Below are 19172 nucleotides of genomic sequence, written 5' to 3' on the forward strand. Positions count from 1 at the left end.
CCTAGTTAGAAAACCCGACCTGGGGGCAGAGGAAACCATTTGCGGCTCGTCTCAGGGAACCTAAGGACAGAGGCAACCTCCACTTCCCTCTCTCCCATCATGGGTCGTATGCACAGTCATGGGAAGGGCATGTCCGCCTCAGCTTTGCCTCAAGAGAAGTTCGCCTAGCTGGTTAAAGGTCACTGCTCCAGATGTAAGTAAACGAAAATCCCGAGATTTAATATTGAAGTATGTAATTGTCGATGTTAATTTGAGTGGGTTATATCTGTGATTAAGGTTGAAGAGAACATCTGCAAGTTTGCAAAGAAGGGTATGACTCCATCTCAGATCGGTGTGATTCTTCGTGACTCTCATGGTATTGCTCAGGTCAAGAGCGTTACTGGAAGCAAGATCTTGCGTGTTCTTAAAGCTCATGGTATGCCTTTTAACTTGTAATTTTAATATTTTTCTGTATGAGTTTTGTTGCACTGTTACTCTGAAAATTATGTTAGAAGGTTTGGATGTGCAGTGGGACTTGTGGAATTGAAACCCATTTCTCCACTGAGCCCGATTAAATAGGTGAAGATAAAGGAATAAGCACTAATTGATTGCTTACACTATTTTTCTGGATTTTAACATGTGGTTTGGTCGTATGATTAGGCTAGCTCGATAAGATGACCTTTCTGTCTTCATTTTGTATGTTTCATGTTCTCTCAAAACGTAAAGGTGTGTGTTTTTGTTCTCAAACAAGTCTGTGGAGCTGTCCTTTCTAGTTTCTTTCGTACTACCCAAATGACAGCCTACTTTTTTGTTTTTTTTTATAAATAAAATATTTATATATTTAAAAAAAACATAATTTCCTTTTGTCGTTGGCTGGTAGGGCAAGGGCGGAACCACGCTAAGGGCTACAGCAACTGTAGCCGAGTGTGGTTTTTCAAGAAAAAATATATATAAAACCTATATATTTAACTTATTTTCAATATTAACCCAGTTAGTGGTGAAATGATAGCTTACTTTTTTGTTTTTTTATAAATAAAATATTTATATATTAAAAAAAACATAATTTCCTTTCGTCGTTGGCTTGTTATCTCTTCCCAACGACATTGGAGTGGGCATGACCACAGAGATAGAAACCAAAATGAATCGTTTGATTGATTCGTGCCAATAGCCCCATCTTCAGAGATAGAAACCTACCCTTTGCACAATGCTGCATCTTCTTGTGGTTTCCAATTCACACCTCTTTGGGGTTTTGGTGCCATTTTCAACAAGAATGAAAGGAAAACAAAGGGAGAAAGGAAAATATGATTTTTGGTGGATTATTTACCAAGTGAATGGCTATTTATAGAGTTTGGAATAAGTTTTGGGTTTTGATTTGATTTAGATTAATTATAAATATTATTTTGACCGTTGGATGTGAAAATTTACCGTTCAGATTGCCTACAGTTAATCCTGATCGTTGATTACAAATATAGTTGTTGGAATTATAAAAAAAAACAACACAACACAATTTTAAAAATTGTTGCCATTGGAATGGAATCAAATGTCACGCGGGCCAGTTGTGTGGCGCAAAGTGCTGGCCAAACAGCAAATGTCAGCGGGGCCTAGCAATTTTTGATCAGCACGTGAGCTTCCGAGTCAGATAAAAAAAAGAAAATAAAAAAGATTTTGGGCTCACAAAAAATATCAGTCCAGGCAATAAGGCCATCTCCAACCCAATAGGTGGAAACCCAAATTATGAGTTTTGAGTCCAAAAACTTCTCTAACCCATGTATTTTGGGAGGTGGAAATTTGGAAAATCTTAAATTTTGGGTGGAATTCCACCCCAAGTATTGCCTGGACTGATATTTTTTGTAGGCCCGAAATCTGCTTTTACTGTTTTGTTTTTTTTGGTTGGAAGCCCACGTGAACATCAAAAATTGATGGGCCCCACGTGATTTTTGATGTCTGCCAGAAACTTGTGCACTAAGCTGGCTCGCTGGACATTTTGAAGCTGACCGACGGTCATATTTTCAAATACATGATGTGCTGTTTTTTTAAAATAATTTTTTAAAAATATTTCAAAAACTATATTTGTTTATCTTTATTTATGGTGTTGTACTTGTTTTTTTTTAAAGTTAAATTCTATCATGTTTTGGAATTTTAATTTTTTTAGGTTAAAATGTTTAGAAAATTAAATAACCAATGTTGAAACAAAAATACTATCAAGAAAAATTAACCATAAAAAAAAAAATTTAAGGGTTAATCATTTTTAAACAATTTAATAAAGTTGTAGACTCAAATTATGAGTCTGGAAGGTTGGAGGAAAAAAAATTTTGAGTCCTGAAAATGCATGAATAATTGTATTTTGTAGTGTGAAAATTTGAGTTTAGCCCCAACATGGTTGGAGATGGCCTAATGAGATTGTTATTCCACCCTAAATTTGAGATTTCTCAAATTTCCACCCCTCAAAATATATGAGTTGAAGAAATTTTTTGGATTCACAACTCATAATTTGGGTTTCCACCCCTGGGTTGGAGATGATGTAACATCCCAACCCAAAAATAAAAGGAATAGTGAATTGAATTAAATTCAAGAAATGTGAATTTACTATTTTGCCCTCGGGTAGGGGCAAAATGGTCATTTTTAATTCGGAAGGATTTCGGGGAAATGGCTGGTATTTTTATGTAGGTTGTCCTAAGACGAGTCCGTAGACATGCGGTAGGCTTGAATCGGAGTTGTAACGAGAAAGTTAAGAGTAAAACATCATTAGTGGCAAAATCGTAAATAATTCGAAGTCTGTTTTTAAATATCAGATTACTTCTTCTCTCTCCTCTCCTGCACTCAGAAACAGCCCCCTTGTTACTGTTTATACGAATAATTTTTGGGCCGCCATATTTTCCTTTGGCCACCACAAGCGACAGCATTTGTACCAAAACGACCAGTTCGTTGTTCTCTTCCTATCTCGATCAATCTTAGCCGTTGGAACCATCGGAGCTGGATGGAAAACTGAAAAAATCTAACCAATTTTTGACTAGTTTTTTTAACAAATTTTTAGCCGGCGACTTCTCCCTCCTCCGGCCACCAAACCGGTTGATTAAGGTATGTTTTTTCACTTATTTTTTATGCTCTAGCTGATGGTTTGGTCTGAATTGAGAAATTTATATGTTTGGGTAGTTAAATAAGCGATTGAAAATCTGCCAGTCTTCGACCTCCGATCTGGCCACTCTTTGGGTTATGTCCAAGAACAAAAGTGGCTCCAAATTAGGTGTATTACCTAGGGTAGGAGTCTTGAGCCATGATTCTGAGTTTTTTCCGGTGAAGCGTTATCCCTTTGAGCACCCCTGCATAATCATCATAAATAGCATTTTCTCAGATATTATATATATATATATATATGACTCAAGATACTCGAATATGTCAAATCCACATATATCACAAATACTTTACAAAAATAAAGAATTCAACTATTAAATATAAAAAGAATTTAAATAAACTATTAAATTAAAAAACATAAGATTTTAATCACAAAACCATACAAATAATCTCATAGACCCACATAATCAACAATAAATCAAATGACGGACAAGACTCATCCAAAAGGGTCGTTCTAGTACTTCTCGAAGAGTGGAACTACCTCGGAAGACTCACGTTCAATCAAGGGTCAAATTGCCCAAACTTGATCAATCGGGCCAGCAGGACCTATGACCTCCATTTTACGATTCGAAAGTTCTTGTGGGTTCCACAAGATCTAGGATATATGTCCTGCAAACTTGGTCCGGATTGGATGGTCGGATCTCTCACGATCGCACGATCGGACGGTTATCATAAAACGCAAAGCTTCAACTTATTGAATCGAAACATTCGGGGCTCTAATTCACGATATGCGAATCCCTATACGATCCTAGGAATACATAGATCAACATATATAATTTGGAAACGATCCAACGGTTCTAACATATCGAACCTGAATATCACACAATATGTAAAATCCGTTCGGGGTTCAAACGTTGTCCGAATTGAGATCTGCAATTTCCTATGCGCTCGTGGCAATTAGGAGATCATTTTAAGACAGAATGCCCCTCTGCTATAGTGCCCAAAGCGATAACGCTTCACCGGAAAAACTCAGAATCACGGCTCAAGACTCTTACCCTAGGTAATACACCTAATTTTAGCCACTTTTGTTCTTGGACATACCCCAAAACGTGATTGGATCAGAGGTTGAAAACTGGCCGATTTTCATTTGCTTATTTAACTACCCAAATACATAAATTTTCCAATTTCTACCCAACTATCAGCTAGAGCATGAAAAGTAGGTGGAAAAGCATACCTTAATCGACTGGTTTGGTAGCTGGAGGAGGGAGAAATCGTCGGTTAAAAATCTATTAAAAACGGGTAAAAAACTAGTCGGATTTTCTCATTTTTTGGCGAGCTCCGGTGGTTCCAGCGGCTGAAATTGGACGGGATAGGAAGAGGACAACAAGCCGGTCGTTTTGGTACCAATGTTGTCGATTGGGGTGGCTGGAGAAAAAGATGGCGGCCCAAAAATTGTTCGGATGAACAGTAACAGGGGGCTGTTTCTGCGCGCAGGGGAGGAGAGAGAAAAGAAGGAATCTGATATTAAAAACAGACTTCAAATTATTTACGATTTTACCACTGATGATGTTTTGCTCGTAACTTTCTCGTTACAACTCATATTCAAGCCTTTCGCATGTCTATGGACTCGTCTCAGTACTTAAAAGTACTAGGCACTGCCCCAAAATCCTTTCGAATTAAAAATGACCATTTTGTCCATATTAGAGGGCAAAATTGTAAATTCACATTTATTGAATTTTATTAAATTCACTATTCCTTTTATTTTTGGGTCGGAATGTTAGATTTGGTATCAGAGTCACTCTGCCATGTGGTGTGAGTGTGTCGACGAGGACATCGGGCCCCTAAGAAGGGTGGATTGTAAGATCCCACATCGACCAACGGAGAGAGGGTTGATGTGCATTATATGTACTTGCTCAGGATGAACCAGATTCTGAGCCCTATATCATTGGAAAGATGCAGAAGTCTAGTTTCTGGAGCATTTTACGGTTCATGATTCCGAGTCTCCTAGAGGAAGTTATGCAAGTTTTGGCAACTTAAGATCAAATTTGGCAGCATCTGCGTTTCTGGGCCAAAAATGACATTTGAAGGTCTTTCCGATTTTTTCTTGAGTTGGGCTCCATATGCTTAGAAAGATTGAGTTTTTTCCAACAACCAAAAGAAAACCCACATGGGTTGGCAGCAAAAGGCAACCACAATTGAACACTTTTGAAATCTCATGTGAAGAAAGCTTGAGGTACAGCAAAAGAAATATGAGATGGAATTGATTCCAACCACACTAACATAGACAAGATGAAGTGGGAGTTATGGATTGTATTAAAAGAGGAATGGTGGTGTTGGAATTCATCAAGATGTTCCTCCCTCTTAGCCATATAAATAGAAAAGTCTTCAAGTACACCCCCAAATGGGGGAGCTCTCAAACACTTCTCTAGAGCTCCCCTCCCTTCTCTTCCTCAAATTCTCATAGTTTCTCTTTTTAGTTTTCAATTGTTGTAATGAAATCTTTGTGTTGAAATTCTCCTTAAATTTTTCTTAGTTCCACTTGAAATAGAATTAAAGGATTAGGAAATAAAAACTAAAATGAAAAGGAAAATCAACACACGTCCAATTTCATGCTTTAAAGTAACAAGCAACAAAATAAATCAAATTCTCTAGAGAAGTGTTTGAGAGCTCCCCTCTTTGGGGGTGTTTTATGAAGCTTGGAGATTTCTCTATTTATAGGGCTAAGAGGGAGGAACATCATGATGAATTCCAACACCACCATTCTTTTTTTAATACAATCCATAACTCCCACTTCATCTTGTCTATGTTAGTGTGGTTGGAATCAATTCCATCCCATACTTCTTTTGCTGCACCTCTAGCTTTCTTCACATGGGATTTCAAAGGTGTTCAATTGTGGCTGCCTTTTGCTACCAACCCATGTGGGTTTTCTTTTGGTTGCTGAAAAAAACGATTCTTCTGAACCAGGCTTGGTGTAGGAAGGCCTGAGGTTTCAATATGTCTTCAATGGGGCTCAAATTTGGATATGTCATAATAGACACCCATTGGAACAACTTTTATGGGGAATGTATTCCCATCTGAGCAGTACAAGTATACGTTTTGGGCCTTGTAAGTTGACTGCTGAAAATAGACAGGAATTGACAATGCATTGCAGTTAGCTTGTGGGCTTGTTTTGGGCTTGATCTTCCCTCCTTCAAAATCTGAAAAAATTTGGATCTTCAAATCCTTTGAATTATCTTTCCAAGCATATGCAGCCCAACTCAAGAAAAAATCGGAAAGACCTTCAAATGTCATTTTTGGCCCAGTAACGCAGATGCTGCCAAATTTGACCTTAAGCTGCCAAAACTTGCATAACTTCCTCTAGGAGACTCGGAATCATGAACCGTAAAATGCTCCAGAAACTACACTTCTGCATCTTTCCAATGTTATAGGGCTCAGAATCTAGTTCATCCTGAGCAAGTACAGTCCAATTCGTGAAGTTGACTGATCTGCAGACACCGTTTTAAGCTAACTTGTCTCCAAAATGCATTTAATGAGTTTCAAGCTTATTACACTGAAACAAACACAAAATTTATCAAAAGCACAAGTTTAACTCAAAAACAAAATCAAATCATAAGTTAGAAGTGTACAAAATGATATATAAATATGCACCGATCAATCACCCACTGGGATGTTGCTCGTGAGCTCCCAAAAATGAAACCGTGAGCACAGAGAGGGGGGCCCAAAGCGGACAATATCGTGCTACGGCGGGGCTCAAAGCTTGTAACATCCCAGTCCGAAAATGAAATAAAGTAATTAAATTAAGAGGAAACAAAATTAAATGAGAAAATAAATTGAAATAAACAATAAAATAAAATGATTTGAATTAATTAAGGTTTTTGAAGATTAAAATATTATTTAATATTAAAAGGGGCAAAAAGGTCATTTTAAGTTTGGGGGGGAATTTTGAAATTTCGGCTTGACTGTTGCATAGACACGTCGAGATGAGTCCGTAGACACATAGTTGGCTCAAATTGGAGTTGTAACAAAGATGTTTCGATCAAAAGAAATTCAGTGGCATAATCGTAAATATTTTGAAGTTCAGTTTTAAAACCTAGATTTTCTTCTTCTTCCATTCAAGCAGCACGATCAGCCAACTTGAGAGAGCGATTTCTCCCAACTCCGACCACTGTTTTAGGCAAGACCGGTCCCAAACGAACCACCTCACTTCCCTCTTCAAGCTCCAGTCTTTTGCCACCTCGATCCACCGCCAATATCGCTGGAAACAGCCACGAAATAGGCTGGTTCTGACTATTTTTCTGAGATTTTTTGGGAGCTCGTTCTCTCACTTCCGGCCACCATTTCGGTCGATCTAGGTATGCTTTCTCAACCTCTCGAGATGTTCTAGCTGCTGGTTGTGTTAGTTTTGAGAAATTTCTGCATTTTGGTTGTTGTTTAAGCGATTAAAAATCTGCCGATTTTCAACCTCTAATTCCGACCACTTCCGTCGACTTTTTGGAGTAGGTCCAAGAACAAAAGTGGCTCCAATTGATGTTTTGAACCTAGGGTAGGAATCTTGGCCCTTGATTTTGAGATTTTTCCAGCGATCGTTATTGCCGCCCTTGGGCACTGTAGCAGAGGGGCATTGTGTCCAGATGCGATCTCCTTGTTGTCACGAGCGTGTAGGTACTTTCGGATTCATCCATAACAAATCACAAGGTTTCACACGCCGAAATATTTCAACGCCACGTGTGAGACTAGATAATCACATACCTTTCTCACACGTCGGAAATTTCCAACGCCACCTGTGCGAAATCAATTATCACACGCCGGAATTCTTTAACGCCACGTGTGATAATCTATAACAAATCACAGGGTCTCACACGCTGGAATAATCCAACGCCACGTGTGAGACTAGATAATCACATACCTTTCCTACATGCCGGAAATTTCCAACGCCATGTGTGGGAAATCCAGTATCACACGTCCGAATTCTCCAACGACACGTGTGATAATCCATAACAAATCACTGGGTCTCACACGCCGGAATATTCCAACGCCTCGTGTGAGATTAGATAATCACATATTCTTCACACATGCTGGAAAATTTCCAACGCCACATGTGTGAAGTCTAGTATCTGAGGGATGGTACTTAACATAGTGTAACTATATAATTTCCAAAATAATCAACATTATTTATTAACCCAATTCTTCGTAATTCAACCAAATCTCATCACAAATAGTTTGAACACCTCAACATAAAACTCATCGCCAAAGCAATTCAAGCTCTCATATCTCGAGATAAGCCAAATTCACAATTAAATAATATTAATGCAAATATATTTAAATTTCCCAAATTTTCATTCGAACTATATTTCATGCATATTCATTTAATTATTGAAAATAATGCACACTTAAAAACGTCCACTCACAATCTAGCAATCTACTTATAATTATATATGTATATATATTCACTCCATGATCATATAAATCCATAGTAGATTGCATGGTAATTTAATCAATGAGAATAATGCTATTTTAAACCAACGATCATTCACATGAGCATAAATTTCATAAAGATCCTAAAACAATTTAAATAGAAGTCAACGCTTGTTTTCGCCTAAATTCTGTAATAAAAGAACTAAACACTCCTATAGACATAGTCAACAAAACCCAAATAATGGTTAAGACTTGTTTACAAGATCATCCTAATACTTTTCGAAGGGTGAAACTACCTCGAAAGACTCACGATCAATCGAGGGTGAAACTTTCCAAATTTGGTCAATGGGGCCCACAACCTTTGTTTTATGATCCGAACATTCCTATGGGTTCCACATGGTTTAGGAAATACGTCTTGCAAGTTTGGTTCAGATTGGACGGTCGGATAGCTCGTGATCGCACGATCGGACAGTTATCGTAAAACACAAACTTTAAGTTAACCTCGAATGGAATTCGAAAGTACCTATGCGCTCGTGACAATAAGGGGATCGCATCGGGACACAATGCCCATCTGCTACAGTGCCCACGCACTGCCACAGGCGCCGGCAGTGCATGGGTGTCCAAAGCGATAATGAACACCGGAAAAATCTCAAAATCAAGGGCCAAAATTCCTATCCTAGATTCAGAACATCAATTGGAGCCACTTTTGTTCTTGGACCTACCCCGAAAACTGGCAGATTTTCAATCGCTTAAACGACTACCAAAACACAGAAATTTCCCAAAACTAACACAACCAACAACTAGAACATCTCGAGAGGTTGAGAAAGCATACCTGGATCAACCAAAATGGTGGCCGGAAGTGAGAGAACGAGCTCTTAAAAATATCTCAGAAAAACAATTGGAACCGCCCTGTTTCGTGGCTCTTTTCGGCGATATCGCCGGCTGATCTAGGCGGCAAAGGGCTGGAGTTTGAAGAGAGAAGTGAGGTGGTTCGTTTGGGATCGGTCTTGCCTAAAACGGTGATCGGAGTTGGGAGAAATCGCTCTCTCAAGTTGGCTGGTTGTGCTGGTCGCGAGGAAGAAGAAAATCTGGGTTTTAAAATTGAACTTTGAAATATTTACGGTTATGCCACTGAACTTCTTTTGATCGTAACTTCTTTGTTACAACTCTGATTTGAGCCCATTACGTGTCTACGAACTCATCTCGACATGCTCTATGCAACAATACAGCCGAAATTTCCAAATTCCTTCCCAAACTTAAATTGACTTTTTTGCCCGTTTTAATATTAAATAATATTTTAATCTTCAAAAACCTTAATTAATTCAAATCATTTTATTTTCTCATTTATTTCAATTTATTTTCTCATTTAATTTTATTTTCACTTAATTTAATTATTTTATTTCTTTTTCGGACCGGGATGTTACAAGGCCTGAGGATAGTTTATTCTGTTTGGAGTATGAGTATGAATATACATATTGCCACTTATAATGCCAACGGACATGAGAAGTTGAACAATACACGACAATTTCCGCCTAAGAACGCAATTTGGGTTTTCAAGACAAGTTGAACAATGTTTGGAAGCATTAAATAGCCAAAATTGGCTTGCTTGCACGACACATGCAAGGGCCGGTCCTTTTATGCCAATTGTCTGCTTTATTCTGCTTCTAACTTCCATAAAGATTTTACATATTATTTCTGTATAGAAATTCAAAGAAGACATCAACGATGGGAAATTGCACTGCCCTCTCAGCTTCGGCAAGGGGTGTTTTCAAGAAATGCAAGGCTTTACCTATCGAAACCACATTCAAGCTTCCGGCTCCATTACCCGGCTGGCCACCTGGTACGTACCGTCTCTAATTTAGACACAGCTATTAGCGTAGCCATATGTGTTTTGATGATGATCTTCTCTTTGGATACATGATATTAGTTTATATGTGCTAATTAAACATTGATTTATCCTTATATAAACCACATAAATAATATATACCATGTTGCAGGTGATGGGTTCGCAAGTGGAAGCATCGATCTAGGTGGATTACAAGTATGCCAGATATCATCTTTCAGTAAAGTTTGGGCTACCCATGAGTGAGAGAGAGAGGAAAAAATGAAGTCTCATGGAAGAAGAGACATGAGCCACGGAGGAGAGAGATAAAAAAAAGTGCGGCCGCTACTAATTAAAAAATGAATTTGTTAGTGCTGTTAGGCTTAAGAATGACAGCGAAACTCACATTAAGAAAAAACAGAGTAACAAAGAGAAAAGAGAAGGAAAGAAATTGGAAGGAGAAAGGAGAAAAAAGAGAAGGGAAGGAGATAAAAAAATATAGAAAAGAGAGAGAGAAGCAACAAGCGTAAGGAGAATATAAAACAAAAAGGGAGGGAGAGGGAGAGAGGGAGAGAGAGAGAGAGAAGTGGCAGGATTCACGTTGAAGGGAATAGAGCGCCCCTTAGTTTTATGTTGTTTATGTTGTTGGCAACATTTCTAATAATAAATTAATAAAATAAAATAAAATATGTTATATAAAATCAGATTAGATCATTACCGAATTGGATTAGGCAAGATTTAGATCTGTCCCGTTAACTTATTGAATTAACGGATTCGGCACATAATCGGATCATCGGATCCTACCATTAGATCCATTTTCTATTAATTGTATCGGATTCAAATTATATTCGGATCAAGATCTGACTCATTAACAACTCTAATTGTGAGATCGACTTTACGAGTGATTCCGTATTAATTTTGTAACTAATTAGTGCTATTGTACCACAATCACATAAAAAAAGGTCGTTATGCTACGGCATAGATGCACATGCGCACAACACTTTATTTGATCCAGAACAGCACTAGTAACAAACTATTGGAAGAAGAAATTAAAACTCGTAGGCGATATTAACTTAATTTGGTAGAGGAATCCGAAAGGTGCATCAACAGATATTCCGGATACGTGCAGAACTGGGTATTATTATAGTACTATATCCATGCAAATGGTGTAGATCTTCAAGCTGCTACAGCTTCAACCAACCCTGCAACCGATGGAGCAACAACAGAAAAAAGCTTTAATCAGTAGGAAATTACTTTGATGGTAAAACATTGGTAATCATAAAGAAAGGTAGTTGGATCGGGAGAGAGAAAAATGAATATATCTGGATCAAAGGGTATAATTACTTTGAACAGTCAGTATTTGGTGAAATACTGAAAGGCAAGTTGATTCCACAGTTCCCTGGAAGAGCTTGGGCCAATTGAACATTGAGTTTTATTTTCTGGGCTGCTGACTTAATACAGCCGCATGCAACTTTCTTATCGGCAGAGGTTGATGCAGCCGATGCGAGGGCTGAGGCTCCGGCACAACATGCAGCAGGTGGCTTCCCTGAGCCATTTACTAGGTAGCTCAGGCACGGTCTAAGGTCCTTGGTTACATCGCTGCAAGATAATGTGGCCTCTGAAACTGTAGCGAGTAAGAGAAGGCAGCCAATGAGAGCAGCCGTGGCTGGAATTGGGCATGCTACACTGGAAAGTTTCATGGTGTTCAGAGAGACAATAAGACTTCCTTGCGTTTGCCCTGTCCTCGTTCCTTACTTAAAGGACGATTTGTTAGGAAGCTCATTTTCGCAAGAAATATTATAAAAATATTTTGGACATTTTTGATTTGATTGTGTCAATGAGTGCAAGAAAGAGGGAATTGATTCATTTTGATTTCTTCTCTTCTTCTTCTTACTCAAGGTGTTAAAAAATCAAAGTTAGGTGAAAAGATATTGGGTTAATTTCATTTCACACGTTTTTAACTTTCATGAATTTTCTATATTGCTATTCCAAACACAAATTCAGTTGCTTCATCATCCATTAGCTATCAGTCGAGAGACTATATATGCCGATTATGCATGTCTTTTTTTTTTCTTTTTCCCCTAAGGCGAATGCCAAATTTGTGCCACATGGATGCTTTTTTTTATTTTATTTATTTCTTTAGTTTTCTTCCACGTAGCACAAATTTTGCATTTACGTCAGTGGACAATTGAATTGATTTATCGGCTCATGGAGGCATTTTTTAGGTACCAAATCAAAATATTGTAGAAACTTGAGAAGTTTAAAATGATAATATTTTCAATATAACCTATATACATTTATCAATTAAATGGATGGTTCATCATGAAGATATTAATTGTTATCAAGTTCGTTGATTTAGTTGATGCATACGGATGACTAAACAATGTTCAATTTGATTAATTTTTTGCATAGGTAATCTTTTCAATGATGATTTAGAAAATGAATTGTTCCCATTATTACATGTGTATGAAGATTCGTTAATCACAACGGTGTGGGTGCATCTGTTCTTGTCTCCATGCTTCATTTTTCATTATCTTTTGAGCAATAACAAAACAGAGACATACACATGTCTCAACTCTTTGAGGTAAATTATTGTATGATATTAGAATACAACAACATGGTATAAATTGTCCACGTATTCAAATGTGGGTGGATGACATTATTAAGATTTCCGACAACACACAACAACAATTACTACGTTAACGTAACCATACTCCGACACCACACAACAATTACTTCACTAGTTGATAATTCATGGAACATAGATAACCTAATATGGAGCAAAAGTTTGGACAAGTCGGCCCAATCAATCAACAAAAGGAAGGATTACTTCTTCAAAGAAATATATATGAGCACAAGTTAAAACATATGTCGGGTCCCACAAATGGATACCGCAACCAGCATGCATATTTTATTGACTAATTAACTGCTGAGCGGATACTATCAACCATATGTATTGCTTTGTACATAGTTCTCTTGTTAGATCTGAGCTCTGCCCTCTTTTTTGTTTAATAAATATTCATATACCAATAATAAAGTATGAATTTCCATGCGCTTAACCAAAAGAGAGAAATCCAGAGGTAAAAGATTTTCTCCATATGTGAATTCTATGCTAGCAGCCTTAATGAGTATCAATTATTCATAGCAGAAGTTCAAAATTAAAAGGGGATTCTAAGTTAGAAATTGATAGAGGGCAAGTCTGCTTTGATCTGGCTATCATTATTTCACATTAAGTATAATTAGGCACTGGTGGTTGTTATATAGGTGGTTTTGAGTTGACTGATGCACTTTTATTCCCTTAAAAATAGATTCACACATTTAAGACACAAAATCAGAGCAATGAGTTAAATGTGTTGCACATCCCTGGGTTCCTGACACACCAAAGTGGCTGAATGGGTTCAGCCCCAACACCTCTAGCCACAATTCGGCTCCTCCATTCATTCAACCGATCAGTTGCCTCTGCGTACCTCTTCATACCTTTCTCGTCCCTATTCCCTGACCATAATGACTCTGCCACTGCTGAAGCTCGTGGCCAAATTCGTACGTCCAAAACTGTCGGGTCAGCTTGCTCAGACCACAATGCAACCTCTCCACCTAGCACCAACTTGACCTCCTCTTCAGTCAATCCATACGTTATATCATAATTATATATGGTTTGCCATGTTTTAAAAGGACCGCACCAGGATCCCCCATCTTTTGCTTCACTGCCTGTTTGTTGATCATAGATGCTATCGTTCCCTAGAAAGTCACCGTGACCACAATCCAAGTAATAGAATTCCGAAGATGACACAATGACACGGTATCCAGAAGACACAATTCGTTTAGTGTTGTTGTGACCATTGTTCCACGTTTGTAAGATGGTATGCTCTTGGGGAAGAGCTGTTGATTGCACCTTGATATTATCATCCAGTAAAACGTCTTCCCAATACACCACTGTCCTATTAAGAGATACAATGTAAGGGAAAGTGGAGTTGACAAAATGCTCAAGGAGCTGACTCAGAGTTCCACCCTCAGATAGGAATGATTGAATGGTCGGATCAGCTTTCCAGCAGCCAGGTATGATCTCATCAGCTCCGCCATGGTAAAATGGTTCAGGGAATAGCGTTGCCACATCACGGATGATGTTTTTGAGGACTTGGTAGGTCTTGGGGTTCAATGGATTCAGATGACCGGTTCCTGGTTCAGAAGCAAGCCGGTCAGCCCAATCGACTCCATCTGGCCACCAGAACATATTTGCACATGTCACAATATCTGGGTAAGCTGCGGCCCACGATCCTGTGTGGCCTGCACAAACATTTAAAATAAAAGAGGATGTAATTATACAACCACAATTGAGATTAGGAATAGGAATGTCTTATAAAATTGAATAAGTTATTAGGGTCATCTTGTATGCAGCAAGAGCGTAAAATGAAATAAACTACATAGAATTTCTAGCTGCTGCAGTAGCCCATGCTATGGTGGCTCACACTTTCTCCTTCATTATACCATTATAACTTAAGTCTCACTGAGAAGGCTCCTTTCTAATTTATTCCTCATTATAATCTACCAGAGTTTTCTTCAAATATCATAATCCCTATTCCCATAATATGGGACAATATCATCACACTTCTGAAATTCCCATAATCCAGATGATTTTACATGTGAACCCACAGCATGTAGACAACTAGTTTTCCTTGAAACTGAAAGTGGATGTGCTTTCTTCGATTTCTGTTCTTATTAGGAGGTGCAATTTGTTTTTGAGAACCAGAATAGTTTGATGCAGTATCCATCCCACATTTTCTTTCTTTTTATTTGTTTTGTTTGTCAATCTGGGCCAAAACCATTCCTGTCCCAATATTATTTCTATCATCAATATACCATTTCCCGAGGTTTTCTATTGGAAGAACAAAACATGTTTCTTTCGTTGAGTATCCCAGGTCGGAGACGTAAGTTGGTTTTGGTTTTGATGCTGACATTCTATATTGTATCACAGTTGGCTAGAAGACCCAAAAAAATGTGGAAAATTATATAGATTAGGAAGGAGCGTAAGAATTATGATATTGACAAGGCTAAAAACAGAAATAAAATAGCCTAATGTCTTTTGAGTTTCTATCAAACTTTATCATCATGCGAATAACGAAAAAAGCAAGGCGAGTAGACTCTGACTCATTTGAAATCCCTTCGACTTTCCTATTTCTTCCAAAGAAGTATAAGCTTTTATGTTATTGTAAAACAGAATACAAGTTTTATTTATAACTAACATTAAAATCTCAAATGCCAAATAGAGCCAGAAAGGCTGCATTTTGTTTTCTAAAAGTCCCAACTTGACCGAGACAGTGGCTCTAATGAGTAATGAGTCGTTAGTAGAATGAATTTGTAACACTAGGTGGCTGGACAAAAACCAAAGCCTCTTTTCTGATAAAAACAACGACAGAACCTCAAATGAGTCGGTACTTAGGGAGTTTTGAAGTACATCAGTGAAAGACCAAAACTCCTAAATAATCAAATTAGCAGTAGCTTATAGAAACATAAAATTAAAAATAGGTCCAATTTGGAGTGATCTTTTTGGTGAGAATTTTGACTGATCTAGTAAGCTGTAAGAAGGCTTTTGGTGCAAGGACTAGAGCTAAGGCACCAGAGATCCTCGCGTGTATCAAGAAAAAAAAAAAGGAAAAGGCTTGTGGCCAGAAAGCTTTTTATTGTCCCTTTTCAGTTTTTATTTTAAAAAATGCCAATTTCAAGAATAGAAGAGGAGGCTGAGAGTAATTCATATACAGAGCAGAGGAGCTAGTTTCGTTGTTTCCCCTAAAACTTAGTGGGAAGAATCAAACAGTTTACAATTTTGGCATATTTTGAATTGATATCTTGAGTGGCAGACCTAAGAATTTGTGTTCGTGGGGGAGTGATTAGAAGCTTTTAAATAGTAACCAATTCAAATTGCTTTGTGGGGGTGCATCCATTTCCTTTTGCTTAAGAGCTGGCTCTTTGTGGCGTTTTATCAAACAGTTTTTGCCCTCGGCTCATAAGGAAAACATCAACAAAGCTAGGAGACAATATAGATTTTTTTATGACAGAGTATGCGGAGCCGCCATTATTATAGTCCTAATGAATGATGCAGTTAATTAATTGAGAAGAAAAGGAAAGACTGACCAGGCGAATCGATTTCCGGGAGAACCCTGACACCATGCTCCAAACCGAACTCAACAATCTTGGTGACATCAGCCGGAGAGTATTGCATATTGGACCCATAAGAACCCTTAGATGCCAACTCAGGCTCGGAAGGCACCATCAGTGGGAAAGAATGAGAGTCAGTGATGTGCCAATGGAAGACATTGAGCTTATTGGCGCTCATTGCTTCAATGGTCCTGAGTATGTCCTGCACTCCGTAGAAGTTCCTAGAGGTGTCCAGCAGCACTCCTCTGTGCCCAAAGAGTGGAGAGTCCCACACGTAGACGCCCACAGCCACGAGCGAGGGATCGCCCCACACCAGCTGTGAAAATGTCTCGAGGCCCCTCATGGCGCCCCACGCCGTCTGGGCAGCCAGATCGGCGGCTCCTCCGGCGATGGGGATTGTAAGTGTGTAAGACTCATCGACACCGTGGTGAAGAGGGGCGCTGAGATCAGCAACGGTGACGGAGAGGGTGAGCAAGGGTGGGGCGGAGGTGTTGATGTGGATGAAGGAGGACGGGTTGACGAGGGGGAGGTGGTGCTCGCTTAGAATAAGCTGCAGGTACCGTTTTACGGAGGATGATAGGTATTTGTGGTGGTCTGGAAAAGTGATGGTGAAGTTAGGGGAGAGGAGGTTGGCCTGCTGCGGCTGAGGCCACGAAAAGTTTCTTGGCTTTGGCCAGACATTGACTCCGGAATTGGAATTAGATTGGGAGGATGAGAATGAGATTTGCGCAGCAGAGGCCAAGAGCAAGCTTAGGATGATGAGAATCTGCAAGGCACTAGCATTGAAGGTATTGAAGGCAGAAAACATAGCTAATTTAAATTTAGGGATCAACCACCAGTATTTTTGTTTGGAGCCCTACAGTTTGCAGGCAGGCAGTCAGGCACAGTAAGCTGAGGAAGACCGGAGCGCTTTTAAATACGAGGGAGTCGAGTCTGCCGACTGCAGTCCTCCTCTTCCTTGCTTGTTAATTACTAATAATTTGTTGGGTAATGATTTGGAGCTTCCTGTTTAACGTTATGTTCTATGTGTCTATGCTCTTTGTATTTGTTGTTAGAAAAGTTAATTCCTTTCCTAGAGTCTACAGACAGGGCTTGACAAAATTATATTCTAAATCCAATGTGTCTTGTAATAGTCAACTTGCCGTCCGTATATTGTATTGTATTTGTATTCAACGAATGTGCAGCACAACGTATTATTTACTCCCCCAAACTATTCTATTTTAATGCCGCTTTTCCACTCCATTTATAAAACGAATGGTGAAGAAAGTGCTTTTGCTGACCTCTTTCACAACTAGGAGTAACTAGACGACGTGGGCATTAATCACGATGGAGGACCACTTTCCTTGTGAATAGTTTTGAGTTATTTTTTCAGTTGATTAAAGAAACTAATTTACCCACGTCAGCTATATTTGTTGTATCCTATTTTAGACTTTAGACCATCACGGTTTTCTTTTTTTTCTTTTTTTGTCTGAACCACAAGGTGGTCCTGGATGGGCCCCAACTATGAGTGGCACCTTTAAACCTTAATCACAACCCAGACTAATCCCCAATCACACCGGGTCAGCCCGTAAGGGGTAAAGTGCTGGCCAAAGTGGTGACTCCATACGAGAGCAGGAATCGAACCTCTGACCTCTCTTAAGGAATGAGAGTGCCGAACCACTCACATCAATCACATTGATTCATCACGCTTATCTTTGGCCACTCCAAGTAGGATCAAAATATACATGAGTGCTGCGTCCTAACCAAGTCTATTCTTGGAGAAGGGTTGACTTGGCTTGACCCACTCTAATTGGTTGAGCGATTTCTACACATCAAACCTAATACCTTACACTCAGGCAACTAGTTCACCGAAAAAAATGCTTTTATACACACCTGCAAAACGAATGATCAACCACAATCATGATAGACAAACAACCCACACACTAATATATCTTAACAACAATAATTATGCAACCCAAAAGAGACAAAACCCTAAAACCCTATGAACAAGGTAAAATAAGAATAATATAACATATTAAGCCTGCAAACTCTTTCAGCGTTCAAAATTTTTGAATGAATGACACGTATATTTAGCCAAGATTTTCTTGATAGAAACATAAATAGAGTGAATTCTTGGTTTATTTGCCTTTTATGATAATGGCATGAACTGTAAATCATTTTAAAGGGATGGATTCTATATTTGCCCATATGGCTAGGTGTAGGGGGCCTTTTCTCCTGGCAGCAAGTGGGCTGGGCTGCTGTGAAGAGCAATCGGATGCAAGTGTCCCCTTTGTGTCTGAGTTCGAAGATTAAGCCCCAAAGATGTCTCTAAAGGGTGATGACGCCTTAGGAAACTCTTTGGTTACCTTCACCAATGAAAACAACAACAAATTACAGATAAATCTTCTAGCTTTGCATGAGAAGATTATGGCATGGGAGCAAAATTATCATGGGTTTAGCACTTGAGGAGAGAGAGCTGTGAGTTCCTATGAGAGACAGAGGTTCTAAGGGAAAGAGAAAGTGATTCTAAGGGGGTTTGATGAAGGGGGAGAAGGATGGTGAAGAATTGTGGGTAATCTTAGCAGTTTCCGGCCGCTTGACGGTGACTCTGTCAAAGTTATGCCAATCTGCCAGAACATGGGAAATAGGGGAAATAGGCAAGGATAGCACGAAAATTACTGGGTTTGCATGAGAGAGGAAGCTTGCTCTCTGAAGGTTGTGGGTTGTGTTGTGTTGGGTAGAAGAGGCCCTA

At 38.8% G+C, this 19172-nt stretch overlaps 2 protein-coding genes and 1 pseudogene across 3 annotated transcripts; 1 reads left to right on the forward strand and 2 right to left on the reverse strand.

Annotated features, from left to right (window-relative positions):
- On the forward strand, positions 1-10989 carry LOC110760735 (uncharacterized; annotated as a pseudogene). The gene is made up of 4 exons (XR_015833669.1): positions 1-193; positions 277-415; positions 10170-10306; positions 10464-10989. The product of XR_015833669.1 is annotated as an uncharacterized LOC110760735 (transcript).
- Positions 10990-11241: 252 nt separating this feature from the next.
- On the reverse strand, positions 11242-11988 carry LOC110760736 (non-specific lipid-transfer protein 8-like). The gene is made up of 2 exons (XM_021963046.2): positions 11633-11988; positions 11242-11490 (listed from the first exon to the last, which is right to left on the reverse strand). The coding sequence occupies exons 1-2, from the start codon at positions 11986-11988 to the stop codon at positions 11481-11483; spliced, it is 366 nt and encodes a 121-aa protein (XP_021818738.1). The 3' UTR covers positions 11242-11480.
- A 1568-nt stretch (positions 11989-13556) lies between these two features.
- Positions 13557-17472, reverse strand: HEXO2 (beta-hexosaminidase 2). Its single transcript, XM_021963045.2, has 2 exons — positions 16418-17472; positions 13557-14572 (listed from the first exon to the last, which is right to left on the reverse strand). Exons 1-2 carry the CDS (start codon positions 17247-17249, stop codon positions 13620-13622), a joined length of 1785 nt encoding a protein of 594 aa, XP_021818737.1. The 5' UTR covers positions 17250-17472; the 3' UTR covers positions 13557-13619.
- Between the last annotated feature and the right edge of the window lie 1700 nt (positions 17473-19172).

Source organism: Prunus avium, chromosome 2 (assembly GCF_965620075.1).
Source record: "Prunus avium chromosome 2, drPruAviu1.hap1.1, whole genome shotgun sequence".
NCBI lineage: Eukaryota > Viridiplantae > Streptophyta > Magnoliopsida > Rosales > Rosaceae > Prunus > Prunus avium.